The sequence below is a fragment of the Cuculus canorus genome, chromosome 14, assembly GCF_017976375.1.
Source record: "Cuculus canorus isolate bCucCan1 chromosome 14, bCucCan1.pri, whole genome shotgun sequence".
Taxonomy (NCBI): domain Eukaryota; kingdom Metazoa; phylum Chordata; class Aves; order Cuculiformes; family Cuculidae; genus Cuculus; species Cuculus canorus.
This window is the reverse complement of record NC_071414.1, coordinates 9706116-9726817: the sequence shown is the minus strand read 5'-3', so window position 1 is coordinate 9726817 and position 20702 is coordinate 9706116. Positions and strand designations below refer to the sequence as shown.

Genomic DNA, 20702 nt, shown 5'->3' with positions numbered 1-20702 from the left:
GCACATGCAAAATTCACTTTTAGCTACCTGAGCAACACAACCAACTGACAGCTGCCTTCCAGCACAGCCAGAGGCCCGTGGTCTCAGCTCCAACACCATGGCCAAGAAAGCCAGCTGCCACGCTGGGCTCCTTCGCACCTCAACATGGATGCGTGAGCTGCATGTCCAGGAACAGACTTGGGCAGAAGATTTATAGACAGAGAAAGGAATCGCTATCTCTACCTCTCAAACCTTTGTACCACATTTTGAGCACTGCTATTTAAAAAGGGCCTTTTCCTCCTATATCTTTAGTGAAACAGCATGAATGAAGATATCTACATCGAAAAGCCACATAATCTTTCCCTTTCAAGAAACTTTTGCACGGGCAAAATCACATTTAAACTTAAATTTGAAAGCTAAAGTCCAATAAAGCTAAAAGGCTTTATCAGTAACCTTGATTTTTTCCTCGGCTCATCCTAATCCTGCCTCTAAGCACAGCAGGTCCTGGAAGCATCCTATGGCCCAAGTGGGAGTGGGGCATGCAGAAGGGCTGGGGCCCTTTTTTTGTCTGCTTTAGTGATAAGTCATTGCCTGGGAGGAGAGGGAGCAGAGTCCAATGAGCCTGGGGCTGCCCAGGAGAATAAATATATATATACATATATGAAACAGCTATGGCTTACGTTAAATGCTCTCAAAGACACAAGCTTTCAGGTTGTACCCCAGTGAGGGGGTACCACATGGTATGAAAAAGCACTACATGGCTCTGCAGCTCAAGAAAGCAGACACTTTGCCAGGAGAATCCCTCCAAGCACCTCATAGCAGGCGAGGGCTGGCTGGACACAAACCCAGAAAACAAACCTAAGATGGATTCGAGCCCAGTGCAGTTTCTTTGTCTGACAAACCTGGAGCAGCATCTCCTGCCCAGGTACTGAAGTCCTCCCAGGTAGGACTGAGAGCTTGCGTGCTCCTGCCACCCTGGGCAGCACTGGTCCTGCCTCTCGGGTGTGTTTGAACGCCTAGAACTTTCTACAACATTGAAAAAAAAAAAAAAAAGGCTTATCTGGAAAGGTATTTTTACCAAATACTGCATAAACACCAAGGGTGGAACAGCTGATGTCCCTGAACTGAGGTTTGCAATTGAACCCCAATTAAGAGCAGAGGACACACCCTCAGCTAAGTGTTACTCATCTGATTGGCACGTCAGAGGGCAGAGGCCCACGAACTGTTCCCTCTGCAGCAGCGCTGGAGAAATGCCTCTTCCAGTTAAAAAGGGAGGAGAAAAAAAGCCATCAGCTGGGAAAGTTGGGGGCAGCTCATCACAGCAGCAGCAGCCCTGGGAAGCCAAGCATCTCCCACGCACGCAGTAGGCTGCACAAGGTCCCTTCAGGATGGAGGACACTTGGCTGGCAGCCCAGTCACTCCCAAGTCACTGGAGGTGGTGGGCACCTGCCAGCTCTTCCTGTGATTTTCCTGCTTTTGCAGCTGTATACTGAATAGCCCCATTGCTTTGGAAGCAGAATGGTGCTTCGGAACACCCAGGCCACTACTACATGGGTGCACTCCATGCTAAGCGCTCTAACCACCCGGCTACCTCCTTTCCCACCGGGCCCTGAGCATCAGCACCAGCAGGCACAGGAGGTTGCCTGTGTCCCCCGGTTCTGTCTGCCTCCAGATCTACCCTGCCTGGCGCAGAAATGGCTTCAAAACTGAAGTAATTCAGCAATTTCCTCTCCTAATCTGCAGCAGAGGGTTTCATCTCTCGCTGCCGGAGAGAAGGTAACCCGCAGCATCCTGCTGCCACAGCAGCCTGTCACCCACATATAGCCTTGTGGCTGTGCCATGTTTGTGGGGCAACTTAGAGGCATCTTTGTCACCCAGAGCAGAAAGCACCCTGCGGCACAGCCACCACCTTGCCTGCCTTGCATTGGCAGGCAGTGATGGAGGAGATAAGGAAAGTAAACACGGTAAAGTAAACTGTGCTCCATTTATAGATCGAGCTGGTGAAGTGAAACGCTTTCCAGAATGTCTTCTTGCAAGCCATCACACCCGTTCCACCTCCCCTCACCAGGATGCTGAGTTGGTACAAAGCTCCTAGGAGGATTCTGCCATTAGCAGCAGTCACTTCCATCTCGGTTTTCTCTGAGGTCAAACAGGGCATGGAGTAGGAGCATGGAGTAGGTGTGCCACAGCTGGCCTCAGCCACGCTCACCATCAGAGGTTTTGGTCCTTCCCCATGCAGAGCTGCTATTGCAGGAAAACTGCAATGGGAGGAGGTCAGTGGGTCCCTGGGCTGCCCTCATGCGCAGACCCAGGGGGGAGAGGCAGGAGGAAGGAGCTGGGGGCAGATGTGCCTGTGTGGGTACAGCAGGGAGGGGAGTAGGGCTTTCCTGGCATCGCCAACCCATTTACAGGAAAAGCAGAAGAAAGGCAGCAAATAGCAACCACTCCTGCGATTCAGAGGCAGTGCGGCAGGGTGGGGGGCAGAAATTCTTCACAATCAGCAAAAACGCAACAAAGAGAAAGGAAAGAAAAAGAATAAAAAGAGCCTGAGCAAGTCGAGGGCTCCAGCTGCCTCCAGGCTCTCCTAGGGCTGCAGAGGGAGATGAGCTGCCCACCACGAAGGGTGGGTGAAGGGTGGGTGGGGAGGATGCTGCAGAGCAGTTAACAGGGACTCCCGTCTACAAAATCCTGACACCCCCATGTGCTGTGTCGGCTGCCTGCTGTCAGCAATGCCACATGCTGAAGCCAACCCTTCCTCGCAGCGCTTCCAGGCAATAGACACCATTTCCAAACCCACACCATGAACATGACACACCCCAGTGCAGGGGAGCGAGAGGACCCCACTTGTGCTGGGGTGCAGGAGGGAAGGAGAAAAGAATCCCACTTACAATGAGTTTCACAAAGCTGCTCTCTACAGCAACAAAGCAGACCCTGCTTTTCTAGAAGGGGACTGCCCAAAGTGGGAAGTCTGGATCCTCCTCCAACCACTGCAAAACTGGTGGCTGGGAGGTGAGACAACAGCAGAGGCAGAACCCCGAGGCATCACCAATTCGGGTGAAAACCACAAGCCATGTTCCACTGCCTGAATTTCAACAGACAGCTGCATTGAGCAACAATCGCTGCCTTTGCAGCTGCAGAGCCCTGTCCCTCTCCCTGCCAGCCCCAGCAGGGCACAGGCTGGAGACATGCCACAGGTTGGTCCCTCCCGCAGAGCCCCCAGCCCTGCTCATGGGGGCAGCTCGCTGAGCTCCCTGCACAGTGGCCACCAAGGACAAAGGCTTCAGCTGTGGAACCAGCTGCCGTTCTTCTGCCATCCCAAAGGGAGTCCGCAGGGCCTTCCTCCCCCACCTCTACCTCTGCAGAGCAAACACACAGGCCAGGGTCCCAGGGTGCTGGCAGCACCCAAGACCTCACACCTCCTTCAGCACTGCAGGAAGAGCTCACCTTGGGAACATCATCCTTGTGTGCACACCCACAACCCACCCAAAATATTTCCTGGCTTTGGCAGGTGATGACTTAGTCCCAACTCAGCACACTGAGCCCAGGGCAGGACTGAGGCATTCCTGGAGGTCCCTCACAGCCCACACTGGTACCACGGCCCCTCATTTAGCACAGGATGACTCCTCTGGCAGAAGGCAGGAGGGATGAGAGGAAACAGTCTAGACCTCCCCATCTGCAAAGGGGTATGGAGGAGTCACAGCCAGACAGGTCTCTCCTCCTGGCATTGGATTACATCCTGCAGGCAAGATAGGCCACTTCCTAAGCCCTGTAGGATCGGTGGGAAGCTGAGAGCCCAGATACTTTCTAGGGCTTTTGGTCTCATCTCTGAGGCAGAGGAGACAAAGCAAGTCCAAGAAAGCACCTTCCTCCAGCCCTCTGTCTTTGTTCTAAAAGAACAGAAAGTTTCCTGTCCTGTTGCCTGTGACAGTGGTTCATCAGATGCTGAATGCCAGCTTTCCGTCCAGTTCTTCAATACAAACTCACACAGCAGCTTGCTGGTGGCCATCCCACACTACTGCTCAGCCCCATAATATACACACTGTGGGAAATAAAGGACAGAGGAAACACACAGGTCTGTTCTCAAACTGCATGACTGCAGCAGGACTCAGAACATTGGGGCAGAGGGTGCGAAATTTGCACAAAACCCATGGAGAGGATGCCTCTGGTTCAGAAATGCTGTCTGCAGTGTGTGCCACAAAGAACACAGATGGCCATTTGACCAAAAGCTGCCCAGACAAATGACAGACCTGGACCTCGAGCTCCCTCCTGAGACTACTCTGTGCCAGAGGCACACAGGTGAAGCCCAGTCTCACGTGCAGAGTGGCCACCCAGGACACGAACGGAAACATCCATATGTACCCTGAGACACCAGCACTACTTCCATAGCCTGGCTACAGCCTGGATACATGGAGAGGCTGAAGCTCTCCCCATGAACACCTTGTATCCAGACCCACTTATCTGTCAGGGCATCCACCCACACTCAGCACCTCTGAACATCCAAGCTCAGGGTGGAGAGCCACTCCCTGTGGCTCCATCCCCTGTCCCTCCAAGCCCATCATGTCCCTCGGGTGATGGGCTGAGTCCAACTTACAGCTCCAGCAAAAACTCTGGACAAACTTCTGCATCCTAGGACTGAGAAAGGGGCTTCAGCTTCTCAGTGACACAAACCCCAGAGGACAGAGCTGTTCCTTGCTGGTGGAAAGAACGCAGCGATATATTTAGGCACAGAAACCACATTTAGTCATGGTCAAGGGGCATGTCCTTTATTCTGTCTGTTTGACATCTGAACCCAAGTTCTGGTGCTTAGCTGTGAAGCTACACTGTCCTGCTGGCTCCAAGAGGGGAGATGAGCAATGCTGATCAGCCCTCCTAGCAGCAGGTCCCTTCTTCCCACTATGGCACAAGGGCATGCAGGACCACACAGCCTCTTTTGGGGAGCACCACCTTTGTTTTTAAATACCGTTTGTTCAGATCTATTCTCTCCTTTAAAAATCAACGCCCTTGCTGACCAGTGACTTTTTGTTTGCAAGCATGTCAAGTCTTCCCATTATCTCGGCCAGCCTGTCCTGCTCCGACTGAAGTCCAAGGATTAAGTTTACATTACAGAGCAGAGGGAGGAGGTGGATCACATTCCTACACCCGCTTAACTTGGCACTTTCCCTGCCACTCTCCTGCCCAACGTCAAAGCAGGGAAGAGATTATGCCAGCATTGCTCATAAACCAGATGGGCTGATTCAAAGCAAGGATTAGCTGCTCTGGCTATTTGCTGGGGGCTGAAGACAGGGCAAGCCACTACAGCAGCCTGCGATGCACCAAGGACACATGATGTCCTTCCCACTTCCAGAGCCCCACAGGGCCAGCATGCCACCAACACAAGGGGATAAGAATACCCAAAGAACCACCGACACCTGCAAAAGCCAGCAGCTCTGTGCTCCCCTCTGGCTGCCACCGGCTCTCAGCACAGACTGCAGAAGCCATAAAACAATACAGAAGCCACTAGAAGCCTCTTTGCTGCTACAACAGAGCACAAATGTCAACAGCTTGTCTGACATGGCAAGTATGCTGTAGGTGGAAAAGAAATAATTAGCTCTCTGTAAGAGAGTGCTCCAAGCTTGCCAATTTTCCCTTACAGACAAGGACACTATTCAGAGACTTTAAATATAATAAAACTTTTATTCCCCCCTTTTCTGAACAAAATAACCTACAGAGAAAAATATTTGAAATAAAAAAAAAAAGGTCCGTCCCCATAAACAGTGCAGGAAGGAAGATGCAGAGCAGCAAGTGACGAAATCCAAGGCTTAAGGAGTTTCAGGGCAGGAAACCTTTATCAAGAACAAAATCAGGTAACACTGCATACTCCTCTCAAAATGTAGAGCTCCCCGCTGATGATAGGGAGACCAGAGATAAGTTTTTCACATCTACATTATTTTGAGATGACAAAATATGTCCTTGAACTGCCACTGTACAGGCTGGCAAAAAGACAAGCATTCCTACTCCTACTGAAATTTAGGCAGAACAAGTTAAAACTCCTTTTAGGCTAACCAGATGGTTGTGATGTTGTAAGAAGCATCCTGCCCCTCGCTAGAATCACGTGGTGCATTTAGTTTCTTTTAACAGCGGCTGATATTTAACCCCTTTGAATTCACCATCCCGACTTGCTAACCAGCCTCCCAGGGGAACGGAACTCCAAGAACACCCATGGCCAATAAACGCAGGAGATGCAGTAGAGAGGGTCAGCATGGCCACAACCAGGCAGCAGTACCTGGGATGCCAAGCACTGCAGGAGGGTTTAACTGCAACACACACAAGCTTGTTCATGAGCTCTCCCTTCAGGGACCAGACCACATCTCGCTCTACTCCAGGCACTTCGGGCTCCCAGCATCATAGTCTGTGGAGCTGGGACAGAAGGAGGAAAGCGACCACTCTTGTATGTTACGGAAACGAGAAAAACACTCACGGAATGGCTCTCTGCCTGAGCCATTTCTGTTTTGAGGCTGTGACTGGGATTCCCCCTTCTCTCACCAAGTTAATCAGCATTTAGAGGCCACTCAATTCACCACAAGCATTTGTTCCTGGATGGGCAGCACAATGCATAAAATGTTTTCAAATATAAATAGCTAAAAGGAACAAGTTGCTTCTTCAGTGGGAAGATTCATCAACCTCAAGCCCTCCACGTTTGTGCCAGCACCTAAAATAGATGATGCATTTCAGAAGGGCAGAACTCACCATGAGAGCTGGAGTTTGACCCAGGACAAGTTTCCTGATGTCTTTTATTAACAGCCAGCAGTTCCAACACCGCCTCAAAGCCTCCCCTGGCCAGGAGTATGACTTATTGAAGGGGTGGCAAAAGACTTTTCAAGTTTTTCAGTCCTGCCTGGCATCTCCCTAGAAACAATTATTTGTTCTGATATTCCCCAAATCACAACATACGATGCCTGGATCCATCACACAAGACAAGAGTGTTGCTATTTAACTGTTTCAAGTGAGAGCTTTGAAGTCAATGGAAACCACCCTTAGCCATGAAGTCTGCAAAAGGCCACCCGTCCCTCCCAAATGACAGCTTAGCTTCTAGGCTATAACTGAAATAAAATAAGTAAGTCTAAAACTGCAGCCTATTGCTTGTTCCAGGGAAGAGGCTGAAGCTAGGTTTCAAGGCTCTGCCTCCTATACACAAGTAGCTCATAGATATGCAAAAATGCAAACATTGTTCCTTAGCATTTCCCTTGCTAAGCCAGCCAAGTGAGAATGTGGCTTATTGCAATTCATTTCTAAACAAAGTTTTAAAGTGCTTTGAAAACTGATTTGACTACAGGCTTCTTGTGTGCTGCTTTCCTTTCACAGAACTATGGCCTTATGGTTATAACCCTGGACTAGGATCCAACATGTTGTTCCCAGGTACCATTTACCTGCTGGGTAAACTTTAGGCAAATTCTTGTCTGTGCCTCCGCTCCCCTTTCTAACAAGAAGGATAATGACATCAGGTCTCTTTTATAAAAATACTCTACGGTGTAGAGATGACAAGGGTACATAATCACAAGGCATTATTTTTGCTTCAATAACTTTTTCTTGCAGCGTTATCCTGTATAAAGGCTGGTAGACAAAGGTTCCTATTCTAGTTTGCGTTGTCATGTTGCTGCCTGTAGAAGCATATTGAGCTTGGCTGGCTTATGGTAACTTGGCTGCTGCATAAGTCATTCTTGGTGGCTGATCAAAATCACTCCATTTCCATTCCTGCTTTAAGGGAAAGCCCCAGTTTTACCCAGAGCAGGATTTCCAGTGACTTGCCAGGAGTCTGAATGCTAAAGCTCACGTTCACAAGACAGAGCAGATACATTGATCCCATGCAGCCTGCTGCCCAGCTTTACAGCAGAGGAGGGCGGAAGACTTAGACATCCATGTCTTTGGGAAATGCAGTAAACAACCTCCATGACGGCGAGGCAGAGAGAACCCTTACTGATTCACAGGCAGACAGCAAGTGGCACAGAGTGGAGGGAGAAGGCCACCCAGAGACCTGCTCCAACAGCATTCCAGCTGCTAGACAGCCCCAAGGTCAGAGAAGAAGTGATCACCCACTCAGATCAATTATGTTACTCTGAAAAGCAAATTGCTTGACCCTGGAAACCAAGGGAAGAATCAGAAAAACCACTGGGCTACATTGCTTTTTCCAGTTTCCATCCCTGGCCAAGATGATGTGCATCCAGCTGACTCTAACGACAGGGAGGAGTCACAGGGAAATCTCTGCCTCACTCCCAGCCTCTTGGGGCACAGCAATGCCCTGTCCTGATGTGTGCTCATGTCTGCCCACACCTACTTCTCACCTACCCACCCTGCAGAAGATACTGCAGTCATTTTGCAGTTTTGCCCAAATGGTAGACTGGTATGAATTTAGAAACTGGTCCAGCAAACACTACTCGCACATCGGTTTGCCCAGTGGAGCAACCGATGGTATCCTGGGTACAGCGCTGGGTGCTCTCAGGGGCCTGAGACACGGTGCAGCCAAACCTGGCGTGGATTTAAGCTTCTGCAGCTGGGGGAAAGGAGGAAGAGAAAGGGAAGTCTTGCTCCTCTAGGAGATTGGCCAGCTGTTTAACAAAGTTTGCAGGTTTGAGATCGCTTTGTTTTTCCAGGTCTCTCCTCTGCTATGCTCCAAGACTATGCACAGTTCAATGCTCATGGGCTGCAAACAACTGTTCAAGCACTTTGGGGGGATGTTTGGTATAAAGCTTCAGGAGCACAAAGCCAAGCAGGAAGGGCCAGTTTAGACTGCAACTCTCCTGCCAAGTGAAATATGAAGAGCCCTCAGGTTCCTCAGAGATGGATGACTAAGAAGCCTAGAGAGTCCATTCTGGTACAGCATTCATACGAAGGGGTCCCTGCCGGCATCCAGCCAAGGCTCAGGCTGTGCACTCTGTGAGAGATCCCTGCAAGTTGCAATAACCACCCTTTGCTAAGAAAAACCTTAGGGAATCTGGTAATGTTATTAGCTTTCTTTTTTTTTGTTTGTTTTAAACAAAAGGCATTTTCAACTTAAGAGAACTAAACGCTGCAGATGCTTTACATAGCCCAGCAGTTTAGCGCATGGGATAATGAACATTTCTTTACGATACAGGATTTTCAGGAATGCCCAAATCTCCAGTCAACATGCATATCAAAGAGGTGGCAACCCCAAAAGTCCCTGGCTAAACAGGTCAGGGCCTGCCCACAGAAAATGCAAAGTGCTTTTTACAGGGAAGTACAAAGACCAGCTACAAAGCTGGTGTCTCTCTGCAAGCTGTACTAGTTAAATACCCACACAGCGGCCAGTGAGAAGAACTTTAAGTTGATTAAATTAACCATCTCCAAAACACTCCAGCGAGGCAGGGTTACCTGCATGGTACAGTGATTTTCACTTTGATCTCCAGGAAATGTCTGTTTATTCAAAAGCCCATTTGCTATAGCAACCTCCGTTTATAGAAAAGGAGGGAAGGGGAAGAAAACTCCCCGGTGCTTCACTAGAAAAGTTGTACGACCACTGGCAGAGTCCTGCAATTAAATACCTGAGGCCAAATGACATTTCAACTAACTTCCAGAAAACCCTACAGAGTTGATGCTGGAGCATCTTGAAAGGCTCCTGCAGGAGGCATCCCAGGTTTCTTGCCTTGTCGTGTGGAGCAGCCGCTACAGCATGTTGGGTTGTCCAGCAGAGACACCCACTGTCCCCTGGGAGCAGAGATGTCCCACAAGAACGTTGGAGTTCATCACTCCAAATAAGACTCTCCTCCTCGGTCATCTTATCACTCCTTTGTCTGCGAGATGAGACACTCGCAAGCAGCAGAGATATTCAGAAGCAGGAGATCAAAAGTTCCTTCCTTCCTTTGAGGTCTCAGTTTTTTTCTCATTGCTTTGGAAGAGGAAAAAAACCTGCACAGCCCTCAAGAGAGACATAACACTCAAGGCCTGTTGTTTTTCTTTCCCATCTACTAATAATTATCAGCACAAATTCATCACCATTGATTCAAACATTCAAAACCCGTATCTTAGTTCCATTTCTCAGTCACAAAATAGCTTTACAGAATAAATTTTAGTTGTAAGTATATTGGGTGAGGGGGATTTGTATTTCCAAGTCCTACACCACACTTTAGAAAAAAAAAAAAAAAGATGTTAAAATGTGGCCCAGCCACAAGGACTGAAACCAGACTTTTTTTTTTTTAATAGTATGAGATTCTCAGCTTTCATTTGGTGCCCTATTTCCAGCAGCTGGGATTTATGCAAAAGAACATCAAATGCCACAGGGCTTATAATAAAAATAAAGTAAAATCAGGAAAGCTCCCACGACTGCAGTTTGCAAGCTTCCCTGGGCTGTTTTCCACCAGCAAATGAGTGCTTAGCCATAAGCAAAGAAAAGAAGATAGGGATGGAGGGGAATGGAACGAGGTAGCAACTGCTGGTGAGGGCACAGCATCTCTGCAGTTTATTTATAAGCTGAAGGAGTTAATCCCGGATGCTGTTATCTCACCAATCTTGGGGTCCCCCAAGACTTTGTCTGTGGCTCAAAGTGGGCTTCTGCTCTGTCCTGCGTGAGAACTGGGGCTTTGCTCTCTGAGCTTGATGACAATCAGGTATAAAAGCAAGAGGAATTTGCCAGTTTATGCTTTTCTTTCAGTGCTACAGATTTCAAAGCAGCTGCTGTAGGATAAGCCACTTGCCTTTACACAGAAAGGTTTTTGGCTCCATAAATGTTGCATGTTCCCTTCTAGCTACTGAAGCAAAAAGCTGAAACCTGGCAGAGAGGAGACATAGGGACCTAACACAGCTCAGAGGGACAAGGAAGTCTCTGCAGCAGCCACCACCAAGGGCCATGTTTCCTCACATATTTTCCTTGTTAGTTCAAGACTCGGAGAACGGTCAAAAGACTGATTTGGCAAGAGCCCTTCCCAGTGCACCAAGCCGTAAATTATACAGAGCCAAAGAGCTCCTGCGCATCTGGAGCCCTTGCCAGCTTGTCTGTGTGCTCCCACTCCTGCCCCTTTCTCACTTTGAACATTGTCTTTCCATGCCAAGCTGTGAGGACAAGGAAACCACAGCAAATCACTGACCAGACACACACCCACCACAGTTTTACTCAAAGCCTGAGCCACTTGAAGCTCAAAGTGCAGCAGAGTCCATCTGCCCATTGTGCAAATGGACCACTTGCAAATGGTCCAGGAAAATGCCGGGTAAAATAACTGTGCAGACAGAAATGGGGATGGGATATGGACAAGACAATGAAAGCTAGTTTCTACATTTGGCTGCAAATTTTCCCCAGCAGCGCTGGTGACCAAGAAATGGAAGCCTTTTGACTTTAGGGAAAACCTGGTAGTGACTCGAAGCCTTCCACAAGTATAACAGCCTGACTTATTTACTTCCCTCGAAGCCAGTAAAACACTACAGCATTAATAAGAACAGCCTGAGCAATGAAATGCAAATGCCACTCAAATAATTAAATAAAGAGAATGATCCTCCTCCCAAAACAATGGACAGGGTTGTAACATCTACCCTCACGGGAAAGCATACAGGAGGCTCTTGTTCAAGTAGTTTCAAAGAGGCCGTTTAGTTTTAGTAGGTCGGCAAGCGTATGGCATTACAAAGCACTTCTTAGACAAAAGCAGAGCCGGGGAGATCTGCAATCCATCTTCCCTACAGGAAGGAAGGCAAAGCTTCCTATTGCAAGGAGGAAGTGGAAGGGGAACGGGGAGTGGGCTGACATTTTAGAGAGAATGAACAAGGCAAATGTAAAAAATTCAGGCAGACCAGGCACAAACCAGGGAGGTAAAACAGCAGAACAGTCTCACACCCAAGATTCATATACGTTTGCCTTTTTAATCATGCGGAGAATAGTTTTGCTGCACTTGCAATCTATCCAAATCCCAAGTCCCCTCCTAGGAGAAATGTTTGCCTTTCACTTCCTTCGAAGGATACATATTTACTTTGTTCTTTAAGGGAGCCAGGGCTCAGCATCAGGATTAGCAGCCACCCAAATGCCAACCTCTAGACAACCTGCAGCCCAGCTCCCTCAAAGCAAGAAGAGGCGCAGAAGGAAGCGCTCAGCAATGAGCACTGCAGCCCTTGGAGCAGGGTGTCACAGAGAAGTTGGGGGCTTTATCAGTGGATTTTTAAATAAGAAGGGACACTGACCCATGCTGACATTGCTGAATAAGCACACGATGCCTCTCTTGCATTGCTTAACTGAGAAATGAAGCAGAGGATTGCGTTATTCCGCCGACAGCCCTGCAGCTCAGCCTGCACTCTGGCCTCAGCTCCCTCGGCACAACAAGCAGGGACCGGTGGCTCTGACAGCTCAGCTCACACAACTGCAAGTCTCAACAGCTGAGATCTCTATTGTTTTTTTTAACTCTCGTAAGATTACCCGCGGAGGCCACGAAGGCACCTGAAGCATTAAAAAGACGAAGGAAAAAGTATCAGAGCTGCTGAATGCACCCTTTGACACTCCCAGTAGTCACAAGAAGCAGCAGATGAACTGGGTGAGGAGATGGGTTTGAAAATCCTCGTATTCACCTGATTTCCACCATTTTGACAGCGGCACACCTCCATGCACACACGTACACAGATAAGCCAGTCTAGCATGAGGCAAGTAAACAAGAGTCCATGGCCTCACCCTGTCCAGGCCCCTGCACCTTTCCTGAGGCAACACACAGGAAGGTGCCTTTCATGCTCACCTTCCTCTGCTGCCAGGGACTCAAATAAAATAGTAAGCTGGGGAGAAAAATAAATATATATGCATGCCTGTCAGGCCAGGGGAAAGAGAAGCAAGAACCTGCTGTTCCAGGTGCAGCACAAGAAGCCATTGCGCTAACCTGCTGGATTTTATGTCCCTGTGACTCCACAGACAAGCGAAACAGAGCTCTTGCTGTCAGCTGCCTCTGAGTTAGAGCCAGAAATGAGGCACCACCAAAAAAAAAAACAGGGTTATCCTTCCATCTGATCTTTCAGAAAAAGGAGTGAGGGGATGGAAGAGATGCCCTTACTGGTGCTGCATTTTCTACCTTGATAAGCTACAAATGGTGAAAAAAACCCAAAACAACTCCAGTTTTCACTTCACAGTGAAGATCTCTTGATTTCCCCTGGGCTATTTATAAGAAGCTTTAGTTAGAAGACAGTTTGCTCATCAAAGAAAGCAGGGAAAATCCAGGCACTGATCACACAGTGAGTAGAGTGCAGCTTGTGAGTCATTTCTAACTCACACTGATGCTTCAATCTACTCCAGAGGTTTTGCTTCACCATAAATTAGCCGTTTCCTCTCTACAGAGTGAGAAATGCACAGCTGTACAGGTCACACACAGCAACAGCCTCTTACCCAGAGCTTGCCATCCCAATAAAATGCTCCCAGCAGCTTGACGATGTGCTGGTGATCGCAGGTTGCCAGTATTTCAATCTCCACCATGTAATCCTCCAATTCATCTTCGCTCTTTGTTTCAATGACTTTGGCAGCCGCTAAAGCACCGGTTTCCTTATTCTTAGCCTGAAAAACAAAACCAGCGTGAGTACAAAAGCAAGAAGAGCCAGGAGCGCACAGCGCTTGCACAATTCCCACTCCTCAAACTCATGCTCAGCTTGACTGGTACCAGCCACAACACAAGCACAGAAACTTGCAGATGCATTTCTGCATCCTAAAGCCGCCCATAGCTTTGCAGACAGGATGAATGCTGCATTAGGGCTCAAGCATCCTCTGTCCTCCCTTCAGTCTCTAATGCCCATACCACTTCCCACTACGGTGTGAAAGAGGCTTTTATAAAAGGAGGTGCATGCTATTGTTTGCAGCACGAAAAAGATGGAAGCAAGAAAACCCAGAGCATAGAGGCTTTCTGCTAAGAGCATAAGTGATAGCTCCATTTAATAGACGTCCCGTCTACACAGACAATCCAGCCAAATTCACAGTATAACGTGAACCACCTCCATCCTGAACATCCCTACGCTCCCTTTCCTACCCAGGCCCCTCACCAGGACAGTACTCTCTAACACACAAGGAAAATGTAGGGATTATCTCCTTGGCAGGTAAACCAAGAAAGTGTGCACTTTGATTTCCCAGGACTGGCTGGCATTCCTGGTGTAGCATAGTAGTAATCTCTTCAGATAACAGTAAGAAAAACACTACACATTTTCTCCCAGATGTCCCTTCCATTTTATATAGTCCCTTTAACCAACGTATTCACCAACTAACTAGAAAACTATCAAAATCTTTTTGTCCTAGTTGCTAGAAAACTTTTGCTGACTTTCCCTCCCCATTCATCACAACAACACAGGGGTGTACCCTTAGGTTAGCAGCTTGCTGACCTCCTTCCCCCACAAACACCCTCCCCAAACACCTTCCCCCAGGGAAGGAGTCACCGATAGCTGCACATGTAGGTGCCACACTAGCAAAAGGCTATTAATGCTGGACTGAAAGCACTTGCAGACATGTTTCTCATCACCTCACTCCTCTTGTGCCCCCATCTCACATAGGGAAAGGGCAGTTGAAGAAAAGCAATCATCTGTAAGCAGGCAGTGCCAGGCAAGCCTTGGAGCCAGTCCTATGGAGCACCACTCCAGCATCATCCATCCAGCACTGTCCATTGCTTCTCCCAAAACTGCCAGGGCACGTTTGTATTTTGCAAATGCAATTCGTACAAACTGTTGCAAAAATTAGAGAAGCGTACAGTAAAACACTAAAAGAGCTTTGCAAGACAGTCCGCACACAAGGCTTCACTGAGAGATGTGTCACGCTGGGAGAGGGGGCGAGACAGGAGCTGTTGACTCAGGAGCATCCTGCCATTCCCAGAAGTGCATTGAATCAGCAGATCAAGGGACAGGAGAAATTCCTATAGCTCACCCACTCTGCTCCCCACTGACACAGGAGAGTCTCCACGGTGTGATTACGGTTCATTACCCATTTTCTTTCCATCACACCCATTCTGGGCTGCCTCTCTCCCAGGAGAGAAAGTCTCACTGTGGATGTTATCACCTGAGGAGCTGGGCAAGCTCTGGTTGTGACCTCTCTTACTGTTCTGTAGTTTACATATCGGTGCTTGGAAAATCTACTTTGGAGCTTAAAGGAGGATTAATTCCTAATATAAACACAAGTCCCATGAACATTTTTGTATAGCTTAGGTGACAGTCTGTGTACCAAGGAACAGGCTGGCGAGGGGCGGGGAAGGAATAAGAGGAAAACCATACAATGGAGGGAGGAAAAAAAGTGACCCCTGAGTCTCTGCTGGGTTTTAAGAGTTGCTGCGCTCACATGAGTTGGCATGGGCAGCCGTGTCCTTACCACAGGGAAAAAATCCATTTCCATCTGGGCTTGTTGCCCAAATGTAAGACAGCAGCTCGTGTTGGTTTCAGAAGAAATTAGGCTGTTTCTTCTGCTCAGACTGGTTTGTTTCTTACCACGTTGCCAGCAGATGCCCAGAGCAGGGCAGACAGTGGAGCAGGGGGAGATGTGGAGCAGAGCAAGCTCAGGGAAACGCTTGGTGCTTCCAAACTGAAGGAAGAAGTGCCCCAATGTGTTTGCTTTGCACTTATGGCATTGGGAGAGGTCCAAGGAGGGGAAGTAAATATTGTGAGAAGAGGTGGGGCTTCCCTTGGAGTTCAGCCATCACACGCTTCTCATCGGCAGGGTCGCAGGCTGGCTCAGCCCTTCCAGGATGCTGGGGCCCTCCAGGCCCCTGGAAAAAACTGGAAGCAGCGTGTGCCCCAGTCCCCACCAGCATTATCTCTCACTAAGAGGTTCGAGCCAACCTGTCCGTCACCCTCAAGCCTTGAGGGAGCCGCCTGGCAGCCACGCTGCCACTTCTCATCCCCTCCCGGGCTTGCTAAGACACGCAGGGGTGCCTGATGCTGAGCTGGAGGACATGGTTTTGCAAACTGGGCCACAGCCCACACGTTCACTGTGGCAGCCTGACCTCATTCACTGTTACTCCTACGACTACCGGGTGAGCAACCCAGCAACCCCCAGGAATCACATCCTTTCTAGATATGAGGCTGTGCACACCCTGCTTGGCGTTCAGTCCTTAAAGATGTCCCTAACGGAATTAGCTGCTGCCTCTAGCACTTTAAACTGTCCCGATGAGCGTATTTTCCCAATTAATCTTAATTTCCTCGTCCATTCTAGCAGGGGATGCAGCTGGGGGAGGAAGGGGATCCTATGAGCTGTGTGGGGTGTGCTTCCCCCCCAGAGGGAGATGACCACTGCGCTGCCCCACGTCCCCCCAGGCCAGCCAGCACAGGGAGGTCACACTGCTTGGGTCACACCACTGGAAGTGAGACCATCATCTCCAAGGAGAAGTCAGCTCAGGACACCATGAACTCATGATGCAAGAACATGAGCTTTTGAAACAGCAAGCTCACGTGGGTAGGGATACCACGAGCACAAACCTTGTACTTTCCTGGTCCTGTGGTAATGTCACTGCTACAACTGAATGCATTTATGGCACTTCTCAGATGGGACCAAAGTGCCCCATGGAATAGCAAAAGAAGATGCAGCAGGAAGGAGACCTGAGACCACAAGTAGGAGATGGAAAATGTATCTCCTCCAGCATGGCTCACTGCAGCATGGAGAGGGGAGTGGTAGCCCTACACACCTGCCTTTGAGAGAACCAACACTGGTACAGGCTGGAGAGTTTATCTCCTCCTGAGTTGTCCGGGGCCCTCCCAAGCCCAAATCCAGTCTGTAGCGTTTCTGCCACACAAGATGGAGATGCACGCTGGCTGGTGTGGGCACTCCTGAATCAAGCTCAGCAAGTCACATTTGTCATTGCAAGAACTTTAGAAATCTAAGGAGCTTCTGCCCGTTTTCTCCACTTCCCCTTTCTCTCCATCTGCTTGTCCTCCAGCCCTGACGCTAGGCTAGGAGCCACGTTCCCAATGGCCTCCCTGGGAATGGCAGCTGCCTGCCATCAGGCAGACGGCTGCTTCACAGCCCCCTGTAGCAGCCAGCCAGCTCCAAAATCTGCATACAGCAAGGCAGATTTGTACCGAGAGCGTCAGATTTTGGCCAAGTAAACCAGGCGGTCTCCCTGCAACTCACGTCTGGCAATTTCCTTCAGCCTCTCTGCTGGTATTTTCCTGTATTTGGCTGAGATATTCTTCCCAAAAGGTTTGTTGGATCCTAAATAGGCCAAATGAAAACATTCCCAGCCCCGGGAGCCGGTTTCTTTCATCATCTGAGATGATGCTTTAGGGTTTAAAACCCTTTCCTGATTTCTGCTTGTCTTTCTGCAACAGATCAGAATCTGCCTCGAGACACTAGCAGAAAGCAAAACACTGCCTACTCTGACCTCAAAAAGTCAAGGTAGGAGTTAAGCATAAGGAACCAGCATCTCCAAGTCTGTAACCTGTAGTCCTGGACCATACTCCTCAAGGAAACGGGGGACACAGTGCCGGGCTGAGAAGTGGCAGCAGCTGCTAGTTGCTCTCCAGAGCTGCGGGAGAGAAGAAAAGGTTTCCCAGCAGCCCCTCTGCAGCTTCACCTCTACCTTGAGGAGGGATCATGCACTCTCCTTGTAGGTAGGGAAATGAAAATTTCTCTCATAGTGGTGCATTATCTTTAAATCTCAGAAAAAGAAGGAAGAGACAATGGTATGGAAGAAAGAAGAAAATCAAGAACAATCAAGGAAGCACCCTAGGGTTAGTCATCAACAGTGAGTTTGTCAGACAGCCACATGATTTTAAATGTAATACTACAAAACATGCAGTTTGAACTAAAATACAAAATCTTCTGCAAACCCCAGCTTTACTACAGGGTCTTCGGCCAAGCTAAAGTCCACGTAGAGAATGTAGAGATAGGGAGAAAGCTTCTGTTCTTACATAAAACACCCTAATTGCTCAGCCTTTGAAGAATTAATGGTGTTTCCTTTTTTTCCCCAGTAAAATCTGTGGATAGAAGTGAGAGAACCACCCAGATGGTGAGATCTCATGAACACCAACTGTTTGATGCCAGTCTGTGGCCTACAGCTAGTCAGTCAAAACCACAAATCCCACTCCATCTTTTAGTTCCTCCACTCCTGGGCATTTTAATGCCATGGATAATTTGTCCCTGGAGTGCTAATTAGCACCAAAAAATAATAGAATAGACAGCTGCCAGCATAGTGCGCAGGATGTGCTGCTGAGCTGTAGTTAGATTCATTACAGTCTTGGCATTTAAAACCTGAAAAGCCCTTATGGCCACTACCAGCTTTTGTGCAAATCGACGCACCACAGAGACCATGGCCAACAGGTCTATACAGAAACAGGACTGAAACATGCATTCCAGAAAGGAAAATATATCCAATAAAAGTTATCCAGTAAACCACTTCCAGAAAGTCACGCCAGGAGCCAAGTTTCAGGATGCAAAGCAAAGGATCTTGCTGGAGCCCTCTGGAGCAAGCCAAGTGCTGTCCATGCTACTGCCAAACACACTGAGAATGCCAGGGAACAGGGGATGAGTAGGATTATTCCCAGAAGGCAGAGGCACAGGGAAACCACTGCTCAGTTTATGGATTTAAGGGGCAAGAGGTGTCTGTTCAGGTGACAGAAGAGACTGTTTGGCCTTTGCCTGTGACTCACCGTCCGCGCTATTGTGAAATTCAGATTGTGACAAACACAGGAACTATTTTAAGCCTTTAAAGAACGCATTACCGGAAGACTGGATTGTTCAGTCCTTCCTCGGGCAGGACCGCTGCCAAAGGCACAGCCAGTTTCTAGGTGAGGCAGAGGAAAACCCTGCATGAACTCTCACTCAGTAGCAGAAAGAAGAGAGCTAGCACCGAGAGCGCCCCAATCGCTTTGTCTAGGTTTATTCACCAGTGGGGCCAGTTGCCCGCTGTACCTCCCCAAACTACGGGATGATCCTTTTGAAACTGGTCTGCAATAGCGCTACCATGTTTTTAGTCTACCAATCCTTTCAAAGCCTTCTCCCTGTGCCAGCAGAGCTGATGCTGCAGGTGTCACTAAGTTAGAGAAGGAAGGGTAAAAAGTCCAGTGCTTTCAGTGGATGCTGTATTTGGGGGTCGATAGTTCTGACTCTCCCCCATGCCACATTCCCATTGTGCGTCTTTGTAAGCAAGCAACTGCTCACTTAGATATTTCTTGGAGACTACACAATCATTAATTGTCTTCCGATAAACTTTGCCTGAGCTGTCTGTGTCAATAAACGAACAGAGGCTTGAGTCAAATAGTCAAATATTGTCAAAAAGCCACTGGGAGCTGAAATGACTTCCATGCCTAACAAGCCCCCTAGAGCCACTTCGGTCTGTTACCATAAGTGAAGCCTGTTTTATTTTGAAAATGCTGAAGTCAGCCCTTGGTACCACCCAGCAGAGTGAGTGGTGACAAACAGGTATGGGGGCACCAGTAAGGCTGGCAGAGCCCTGGTTTAGCACCACCAGGTAACCACAGCAGCCCATGCAGAGGTTCAAGCCATGGATGTCAGGTCAGGCACGCGTCCAACCGCACCAGGGTGGACCTGCACTGCTGCTCTGGCAGCTTTGGCAACACTGCTGCAAGGGCTAGGGGAAGTGGAAGTGGCTTGTAAAACAAGTCAAAAACCGTTAGTTAAAAAAAAAATGCAGAAACACCTTCTTCTGTTTTTACAAGCTAGAGGCAAGAGAGTTCAAGCTATGGCCAAGGACTTGTTTTCTATGAAGACATGCCAAAACCAGTGTGATCGAAGCATGGTGCACACACCTTTTCTTGCCTTAAAAGCTCAGCAACAGCCCAGCAGAAGTGGGTGAGAGAATACAAACACAAGCAGCAATATATTAATCAAGGAGCAGAAAAGCATCACACAAAGCTTCAGACCTTGCACCCAAATGCAAGCAGCAGACAAGAGGCTTCTTTGCTGGTATACCACACTAACTCACCTACAGAAACTGAGCTGAGCTCACGGTCCCAGCATGACAGACATGAACAAAAACCCAAACAAGGTTTGAAGAAAGGAAAAATCTACATGAATCCAACATCTTCAGCCTACAAAGACATAGAGCTTGGAAGCACAAGGCATCCTTCAAAACACTGGTCCCCTGGAAAAGCGCAGTGCTCCAAGTGAAACACTCATGCCCTGGTCTTCAGTCAATGTCACAACACTGAAAAGGAAATTAAAATAGTGGGGGAAAAGCCATGCAACCATTACTGAGTTTCCTAGCAACCTTCTGCAACAGATTCAGTACAGAGAGCTACAGGCTGAGCAGGGCTGAATGGCTACTATTCCTGAGAGCCAGGGCTTGGACAGGCAGTGGCAGGACGCATGCACGACTGTCTGTCTGTCAGCCCCTCCACACTGTGCTAGAAAAGCACCAGATAAGCAAGGCTCTTGTAGAAAAGCACAAACCTGATCAGGCCTTTGCTGTCTCCATAGCACAAGCTTGCCCAGGCAGGACATCCCAGCAGTACACCTGTGCTTGCCTGTGATCATCAGGAGAAAATACAGGTCAGGCAGCAATTTAACGATGCCAATAGATCCAAATATATTGAGGTCCACCACCATCTGGCTTTGGTAGAGACACGACTTCCTTCACCATCTCTCCTGCCTAATGAAATACTGCATAAACATTTCATTTGGTTAAGTGACTCGAGTTATCAAGGCAGGAGCGCAGGCAGCTACCAGGGAATTAAACGAGAAGGGAAAAAGTCAGAAAGGTTTCCATGTGTTGGATGGGAAAAGCCTTTTGTTTTGAAGAGCAGACGGTCAGACTTTGAAGAGCAGACAGTCAGAGGCCAGGGTGAAGTGCTTTTCT

The 20702-nt window shown here is 48.6% G+C and overlaps 1 protein-coding gene across 2 annotated transcripts in view; it reads right to left on the bottom strand.

The window, feature by feature from the left end:
- STK10 (serine/threonine kinase 10) overlaps positions 1-20702 on the bottom strand; it is a 48714-nt gene that overhangs the window by 22823 nt on the left and 5189 nt on the right. The window contains exons 1-2 of one of the 2 annotated variants that reach the window (XM_054079830.1): positions 20297-20467; positions 13313-13477 (exon numbers count right to left, since the gene is read on the bottom strand). In XM_054079830.1, the coding sequence (XP_053935805.1) occupies positions 13313-13477; positions 20297-20452 (321 nt within the window). In that variant the 5' untranslated portion in view covers positions 20453-20467. Of the gene's footprint in view, positions 1-13312; positions 13478-20296; positions 20468-20702 lie in introns of those variants that run through there. The other variant, XM_054079829.1, reaches the window with a different exon arrangement.